Here is an 8,789-nt window from a genome sequence, read left to right on the forward strand (position 1 = left end):
CGCCTCCGCTGAGGCCCGTGCTAGCACCTCACAACTCCCCCGTCTCCGAGCCGGTCAGACAGCCCTGAGGAGGAGCAGAAATCCCTTTTGGATAAAGGAGCCGCCCAGGCCTGGAACGCCCCCGGCTCTCCGGAGCTCCGGCCGGGCGCGGCCTCACCGCGCTCTCCGCCCGCCCTCAGCCGCGCGCCCTCAGCGCGGGCCGCGCCTCCCCGCCCGCGAGCCCCGCCGGCCAATCAGCGCCCGGCAGCGCGGCCGCGGGCCAATGGCGAGGGGCGGGGCGGGCACTGCGGGCCAATGGCGAGGGGCGGGGCGGGCACTGCGGGCCAATGGCGAGGGGCGGGGCGGGCACTGCGGGCCAATGGCGAGGGGCGGGGGGCGGGCACTGCGGGCCAATGGCGAGGGGCGGGGGGCGGGCACTGCGGGCCCTCAGCGCGGCCGGCGGGAGCCCGTCCTCAGCGCGGTGCTGCGGCACCGGGAATTGTCTCTGTCTGCAGCCGCTGTTTAGAACCAAATTTCCGCACACACAGAGAAATTACTGGGCATGACTTGCTAAACCAGTGTAATCCATGCCTATGCTTAATTTAGAAACGCTTTCACTGCCCGAGTAGGTGCAAAGACACGCTCGGTTACAGACCTGCTGTGGGCAAAGGGCTTCCACTGACGTTTGTGGTCATTATTATGCAAAGGGGACTGGATAATGTGCTTAAGTGGAATCCAGCAGTGCACTGGATAATGTGCTTAAATGGAATCCTGCAGTACTGAGTAATGTGTTTAAATGGAATCCGACAGTGCCAAAGGGGGCTTTACCTGTACTGGTGTGGTACTGCTGTATCTATAACCATATCACAAATACAGATGATAAAATTTATCGTGAATCTCACATACTCCAAAAGAGCATCGAGAAGTGTCTCCGTTCATACCTAGAATAAGCAGCAATAGTGGAGCATCTAGGGGAGAAGTCACCTTTCACAGCAGGTAAACCTGCAGCAGTTGTAAATAAAATAATACTGCTGATTCCCTGAAATAAGAAAGATAAAAACACTGAGGAAACAAACAAACAAACAAACAAAAAACCAAAACCAAACAAAAAACAACTGCACAGAAAGTATTTAAAATACCACGAGATGTCACTGTAATGCAAGAAAATGACAAGTGGTGTGAGAAGTGGAGTATCTGCACTGAGGAGCTGGGAGTGAGCAGTGCTGAAGCAGATTTGTAAAACAGCTTTACTGAGAAACCTCCTAAAGACAAAACTTTAAATGAGGAACTTGGAGCATCAGAAGTTTTCTGTGAAAACTGAATCCTGAACTGTACTTTCACCATATGAAGTAGAAATAGTCAAAGCCAGTTTGAAGTTGATGCTTTTCCTTACCAGTCACCTGAGCAAACAGAGGCTGAGCCTGCCCAGCCCTACTCATTCTACAGCAAAGGAGAAGTGAGACAGTCCAGAAGTGGATCACACACTTTCCTTCCTGCAGTCTACACTGAGATCAACTTCAGCTCATTTCTCATTCCATAACATTGGTCTGTTTTGTTTGGTTTAGCAGAAGGGAAGTCAAAGAGAAATTTAATTGAGTTATGCATTAAACAGACCAAAACCAACAGTGAAATTATCTGGCTACGGTCATTTCAGGCACGTGTAAAAGTACCAGAGAAAATGGAACCAAAACTCTTGAGGGTAGGGTAGCACTATTTACATGGACTCTTACTCACTCCAGCAGCAAAAATATTTATTTCCTTATGACAGTTAATGGCCAAGGTATTTTCGATCTTTGGCACAGCGGCTGTTGTGTGTGAAGGGTCAGAAGTGTTGATACCAACAGTCTGAATATCAAGTGTCAGCTGAAATACCTGCAGATCTGAGATCACAGGGAGAGAGAAGTTGGCAAAGAAGTCAGGACTAATGTTACACTCCCGTTGCCAAATGAATAATCACTGAGACTTGCAGTTCTAAGTCTTTACCAGCTGTAAAGTACAACTGAGCACTGATGATACACTACATTAAGTGAAGTGCTGTAGTTACTGACTGTAGATGCATATTACTCTGATTACAATTTGCATTTTAATTTTTTTCTTTGTAAAATAAATACAAATAAACTATGAATTTGAAACTGTGAAAATACCACCTATATTAAAGGTAACACCAACAACCTGTAAGACAAACCTGATAGTTGGATGTTTGCAGAAAAAACCCTATAATTTTCTTAAATAATATTGCATTTTTGAACAACTTAATATAGACATGCCCATGCATTTAAGCTGATTTGCAATAATCAGCTCTGATTAAAAAGTAACTGGTAATAGATATATTTTTATTTATTATGTCTGGTAGTTTGATGTCTGCATTTTGCTTCAGGAGAAACCTGGTGAGATAATTCCAATCTTCAGCTCTACCAAGACCTACCCCAATGGAGCTGCATTTCACATGGAGGATAAATCAGGCACTGCAGAATAAATCAGGGGCACTCTTAACATAGCACAGGTAGATAGATTTTAATGAAACCTGGCAGGGGAAAGAACCTGGTTTGGGAGGAAAGGATACAGCAAGGAGAACTGAAAAAAAAAAAAAAAAAAAAAAAAAAGGAACAGAACAAATAATGCAATTGTGAGGCACAGAAATGAATGTGTTAAGTACAGTCTAGCACAGAATTGGAAAGTGCAGTTTGAGGAAAACCCCCTAGTTCTCTTCCATGAAGCTGTATTAGAATGAAGTGACAGCAAGCCTTTTTCCAAAATTGGATCTCAATCCTGCAGACGCTGCAGGCACAGAATTCAGAGGTGACAGGACAACAGACTCCCTGTAGGGAGTGGCAGCCCGATCATCTTTGCAGATACATTCACTAATCACTGTATCTTTATCAAGTGCTGTTCATTGTTTAGCAACTCCAACCCACCTCACTTTCCCGGGTTATGTTAAGTGACAATTCAACATTAAGTTTCTTCATTACTTTTCTTAACAGGACTACCACTGACAGAAACAAGAGAAAATTGTGAAAATTTTTTATTTCAATCTTCTGTATTACAATAGCCATAGTTTTATTATTGCTTTTTAAAATTAATTAAGCACTTTGTAATTTTACAACTGCTGGACCTTTTGCCCAGCATATGGGCTTCATTGATATACTGTGTAATGTACAACCCCTTCTTTTTTACATGGATTTCATATTTCTTTAAAAAACATGCATGAGAGAACCTCGAAACCGTGGACTACTAGACATTCATTTACTGTATAACAATAATAAATACATGTTTTTAAAAGTGCATTGTATGGTGATAATCCTTGTGAAGAATTCACTATTACAAAATCCTCATTATAAGGGAAGTGCTCAATTTGAACACAGTGCAAGCAGTCGAGTTGTCCTGAGAAGATATAAATGTGGTGTCAGTTTACCTTCACGACAGGTGCATATTAGCACTAAATGGCTTCATCCCGTTTTTGCCAACCAGAAGCCATTTGGTGTTCATTACTGAGTGTGGCAAGAAAAACCTAAGTGCAAATATCAGCTCTGCTGTGACAGGTGCCAGTGCTGGTGTGAAGGTTTAGCAGCTTAACCTGGAGATGGCTCCCAGCTCCACTGCTCCACTGAGGCAGCAGAGCCAGAGAACTGCACTGGCACGAACTGAACTGTCAGCCCTGCTCCAGCACTGCAGACCAGCACAGAGAGCAAAAAGAAACTTGGGATAATGCTTCAGTATTTAGTATTCAAGACCTTGCACACAGTAATACCCTGAGAGGTTGTGGAGGGAAGACAATAGAAGCCCAACTCAGGCTGCTGAGACATTCATTTCTCCACCCCTCTCACGCTGTGCCACACCTGGCATGAACTTTTCTCCTGACAGCTTCAGCTTTACAAAATCTGACCTGGCCAAGGGAACACTGAGGTCTGACATTTGCTAGCACATAACAGTCTGTCCCAGAAGGCAGCAACGTCCTTCTGGCACAAAAGCAAGTATTGCTTTGAGCTCCAGCCCACTGTGAATGGGTGTCTGGTAAGAGAGGGGTTTTTATAGTGTGCTGATGGAAGAACAGTTCTGTGGAATGGAAAAAGAGGGGGGAACAAAGCTTGAAAATAGTGCCTTTTATTCAGCACTTCTGTGCATGTGTGTGCATGTTCAGATAGGACTGAGCTTTCAGATAGGATTGAGCTTTCTGAGTACTCTGCCAAAGGTGCTCAGCAGCTCACAGAATCCTCATTCCTGACTTTGGTTCCTCTGAAAGCCAAAGACCAATGGAATGAGGCAGCTTCCTCACTTGAAAGCCCAGCTTTGCTAAATGGGCATCACAACAAAGAAACAGCATTAACTTGGCAGTAAAATTAATTTTCTTGGGGTTTCTGCACTTCCAGAATTACTCAGTGGACTTTTCAGATTAATATATAATTGGCCAACCAACATTATATTATATAATATATAATTGGTTGCTTACAACTGTGATTTTACAAACAACTTATGATTTTGATAAATGAGCACCAATCCAAAATAAGATGTCCAAGTAAGTGGCCTGACTTTCACAGCACAGTCCTAAAACACATAATCTCTTCTAATATCTCCAGCCAGTCAGCTCTGAAAGTCTATGCTACACATATAAAGCTAAACTTTCCATGCAGTAATGATTCTGTATGGCAACAATCAAGGACAAGCTTTTACTTAATAAATTTAAGCCTGTTGCAAATCTTAAACCACACTAAAACCACAGAGCAAAAATAATAAGAGCAAGAAGCACTGGAAGATGGCCTAACAGTGTTCCTGTGCAGCAGAAGGGATTCTCTTTAGGGTCTGTGTAAGTAGCAGTTTACCAAATAAAGCGCTTTCAAGTTCCAGCTTGTGTTGCAAAGGCTGCAGTCTTGGGAATTCAACTGTTTTACAATGGCAAGCAGTTAAATAAAGAAGTCAAAGCTACTTCTGCAGTAGTTCTGGAACACTGGGGAACAACTATGATTCAGGGTTCTGGAATGCTATTCCAAGCCCCTGTACCCTGCTCCCTGTACTATTTCTTTTCCTCATATATATATATTTATATCATATCCATTTCTCGATCTTTGATACCTTCAACTGCATTTGCAACACAAGCCCAAAATTGGTCTTGTTTCCCTTAGTAAAAGTAGGTAAGCACCAGGAAAGGACAATTTTCTGTACCACCACCTTGAGAAAAACCTACTTGGGCATCACTTGACAAAGGTGAGAATTTCCCCAGGCAGATCTGCCTTACACACACTTTGGTAACAATCACTCCTGCTGCAAGGAGAAGACAAGAAAAGGCACCTTTTGTTTTTTTCCCAAGGGAAACAGAGGGGCTGATGGCACATTTTCCTGTATGTTCTGCTCATAGTAGCATTTAATTTCTAACTCAGATATTAATGGAAATATTTAATGTGGTTACAGCCTTAATAACATATGTATATAAAAACAAGTACTCCCTACAGAGTCTGTCATCCAAATTATGCATAAATGGAATAGTGCCCTGACTTGGTGAAGTAATATAAACAAAATTAGAAACAAAACCAGTAAAGCCACACTGTCCACTTAGAAAACAAACAGTACAAAATGTTAAGAGAGATCAGCTAGAAACATTCTATGCAACCAAGAGTATCACTAGCAACAAGAAATGTGTTGTTTTGCTCTCTGGTATCCTCACAGCATTCCTGGGAACCATTCTGCAATGACTCATGCACTCAAAAAACTCACATGGCCTTTCTGTGATTGTATCTCACTCCAGCTTTTGGCCCTTTTAACTTTCCCAGAGGTTTAGAGCAGTTTGTACAGGTCACTGGCTGCTGCCCAGCCCTGGGACACTCGGCTGGGTCTGGCAGGATTCAAAAAGAAGACTGCTGCCATGGGAGCAGAGAGCCATGCCAAGGGACAGAGAGCCACCGAGACCACTGGCAGCTGCTCAGCACCTCTCCCTTTGTTCAGATGAAGTGGATCCAGCTCTCCTCACATTCCCTCGGCAGCTTCAGGGGGTGAGTCCGGCACCTGAGGGTGTAGTTCTTGCCTCTGTTGTTATCCCAGTACTCCTGGCCGTTGACTTGGTACCTTGCTGCAAACTGGAGGAGAGTGCTCAGCTGAAGGAGGAAAGGAGGCACAGGAAGAAAGAAAGTGAACACATCAACCTGATCCTGCCCGTTTTTGTCGGGGATGCTGCAGTCCCAACGAGCACACACCTCATGGATGCTTTCCCACTGGTTGAAGGTGTAGCGCACGGACACCTGCTTCTCAAAAGCAACATTCCGAACCTGGATGGTGCCACTGAGCCCCAGATCCGAGCTGGTCACCCGCTCCAGACACACCTGCTGCTCCTGGAGTCGGGATGAGAAATCCAGGCAGTCTGCAGGCTGCTGGAAGTCAGGGACCAAGCACTGCATAGTAAACTCCAAGTTCAAGCTGCTGTACCAGAGGTCTGAGTTTATGGAGAGCCTGGAAAGGACATGCAAAGGGATGCATGGATCCTCCCCAGTCTGGAAGACTTTCACTTCGGTGAGCTCCAAGCCTAAAGCATCAGCAAACCTGACCCGGCCGCGGCTCTGGCAGCCGGGCTCCTGACACGGCACCGCTGCTCTCTTCCTCCTCTCGGGCGATGTCGGCAGGGACCGCGCTCGGCGGCGGATGATGGGCCGCAGGGCTGGGTCACAGCTGGAGGACGTGCTGCTCGGATGGTTATCTGCCTGGGGACTCACCTTGGCTGGGGCACTGCTCCGAAAAGTCTTGCTGCTACTTGTATGGACTGCTGGGGGCTGCTGCTTCCCTCGTCCCACTGCTCCTTCAGCCCTTAACATGTTCTCATAGAGATCTGAGAGGTAGCTGGGATTCCTCTGAGGACCACGCACTTCCATTCTCAACTGGTGAAAAAAATCAGCGTTAACAGTGCAGGTAATAATGAGCACTGCCCCGCTGAAGCACTTGGTTTGGGAATGGCAGCCACAGTAAGGTCTGAGGTTATTGCACTGTGTGCAGCAAGGATCACCTGGAACAACGTCACCTCGGGAGGCAGGGCAGCAGCCTGGCAGCGCTCCTGGCAGCTGGCAGAGCCGGCAAAAGGCTGTGCGGGAGGCTCAGGGCACACTCACTGCCCGATGAACTCGAGATCGCTGTGCTGGCTGCTGGTCCCCAGGCTCAGACTGGACAGGGATTCAAGGCTATCACCGCTGATGCTGGAGGAGCTCACACCCAGGCTGGAGAGCGACTGGAGGCTGTCGTGCTGGATGAAGGACTCGAGGCTGTCGGAGAGGTCGCTGGAGGCGCGGTGCTCGCCGAAGCACCGTGTGCCGGAGCCCCGGGCCACGGGGGCCTGCAGGCTGTCCTCGCTGGCCCCGGCCGAGCCCGCGCTGCGGCGGCGGCAGCGGCAGCACGAGCAGGGGGGACACTCCAGGCTGTCACACTGGATGCTGGGCGAGTCGAGGCCGGGGAAGGCTTGGAGGCTGTCGGGCGGGAGGGAGCCGGGGCTGCTGCACAGGCTGGAGGGCGGGCGTTGGCTGTCGGCCGCGGCGCCAGGCTCGGTGTCGTGGCCGGCGGGGGACGGATCCGCGTTCGGGGCCGCCACAGCGCCCATGGGCGACGCGGAGGCCGCTCCCTGCAGCCCGGCCGCGGGAGCAGCGCCGGGCCCGGCCGGCACCGCGGCCGCTCCGCAAAGGCAGCGCAGGCGCGGGGCCCTTCCCCCGCCCCGCCCGGCCCGCCAGGCCCGGCCCGGCCCGGCCCGGCCCCCACGCTCTGCGCTCGGGCGGCGCTGCCGCTCCCGCTGGCCACGGACGCGGAGGAAGGGCAGGTACCGGGCCGGGGGTGAGGATCGCCGGGGAATGCGGGGCGGGCCCTGGGTGCAGGAGCGGCCCTTGCGGAGCGCGGTGACAGCGGCGGCGGGAGGGAGCGCAGCGGGCCCGGCTCGGCGGGGAATGCGGGCGCAGCTGCCATCGCTGCGGGCACAGTGTGCGCCTGCTGCCACTGCTGCCATCCACCGCGGGCACAGCCTGCCATAGCCGGGGGCACAGCCTGCACCATCCCGGGCACTGCCTGAACCATCCCGGGCACAGCCTGCACCATCCCTGGCACAGCCTGCCATAGCCGAGGGCACAGCCTGCCACCATCGTGGGCACTGCCACCATCCCGGGCACTGCCACCATCCTGGGCACTGCCACCATCCCGGGCACAGCCTGCCACCATCCCGGGCACTGCCACCATCCTGGGCACTGCCACCATCCCGGGCACAGCCTGCCACCATCCCGGGCACAGCCTGCCACCATCCCTGGCTCTGCCACCATTCCCGGCGCTGTCACCATACCGGCGCTGTCCCCTCGCGGCCGCCGCTCTGCCCCGTCCGGGCTCGGCTCTGCTGAGCGCGGCCGGGATGGATGCGTGGAGGCGTTTGAGGGCTAGGACGGGATCGAATGTAAATAGATACGGACATTAGTATGACCGTAAATACATAAACAGCGCTGTAATAGGTGGGTCAGGAGAGCTGTTTGTCACCTGTCACATTTGCAGACCATTGTAAACCCCCGGAACCGTGCGGTTCCCTGGTACGGGAATGCAGTTCCTCGGAAGTAAAAAGAAAGCAATGGATCCTGCTCTGAGTATTTTTAGCAGGAGCTGATGAGACATCTGATTCGGAAAAAGAAAAAAAATAAGTATTGCGTACAAAATTTGCATAAGTGCATATCGGAAGAGCGCGTTTTGTGGCACAAAAAGCACAGCTCAGCTCGCAGAGCGCGCAGGGGGTTGGTTGAGCATCTGCTCTCCATCAATTGGGAGCAGGGACAGGCGGCCCGTGGGGCTGTGCCCGCTCGGGCGGCACCTGGAGC

The 8,789-nt window shown here is 50.2% G+C and overlaps 2 protein-coding genes across 4 annotated transcripts; both read right to left on the reverse strand.

Annotated features, from left to right (window-relative positions):
* Nucleotides 1-2,960: 2,960 nt before the first annotated feature.
* PPP1R3D (protein phosphatase 1 regulatory subunit 3D) lies at nt 2,961-6,830 on the reverse strand. Of its 2 annotated transcripts, XM_063404273.1 has the most exons (2): nt 6,162-6,830; nt 2,961-6,062 (listed from the first exon to the last, which is right to left on the reverse strand). In XM_063404273.1, exons 1-2 carry the CDS (start codon nt 6,828-6,830, stop codon nt 5,910-5,912), a joined length of 822 nt encoding a protein of 273 aa, XP_063260343.1. In that variant the 3' UTR covers nt 2,961-5,909. The 2 variants fall into 2 exon arrangements, with proteins under 2 accessions (XP_063260343.1, XP_063260342.1); XM_063404272.1 differs by having other exon boundaries at nt 2,962-6,830.
* On the reverse strand, nt 6,700-8,350 carry LOC134554012 (collagen alpha-1(XVI) chain-like). Of its 2 annotated transcripts, none has more exons than XM_063404270.1 (2): nt 6,962-8,350; nt 6,700-6,836 (listed from the first exon to the last, which is right to left on the reverse strand). In XM_063404270.1, the coding sequence occupies exon 1, from the start codon at nt 8,207-8,209 to the stop codon at nt 7,061-7,063; it is 1,149 nt and encodes a 382-aa protein (XP_063260340.1). In that variant the 5' UTR covers nt 8,210-8,350; the 3' UTR covers nt 6,700-6,836; nt 6,962-7,060. The 2 variants fall into 2 exon arrangements, with proteins under 2 accessions (XP_063260340.1, XP_063260341.1); XM_063404271.1 differs by lacking the exon at nt 6,700-6,836 and having other exon boundaries at nt 7,055-7,980; nt 8,066-8,276.
* Between the last annotated feature and the right edge of the window lie 439 nt (nt 8,351-8,789).

The sequence above is a fragment of the Prinia subflava genome, chromosome 8 (genome assembly GCF_021018805.1).
Source record: "Prinia subflava isolate CZ2003 ecotype Zambia chromosome 8, Cam_Psub_1.2, whole genome shotgun sequence".
Taxonomy (NCBI): domain Eukaryota; kingdom Metazoa; phylum Chordata; class Aves; order Passeriformes; family Cisticolidae; genus Prinia; species Prinia subflava.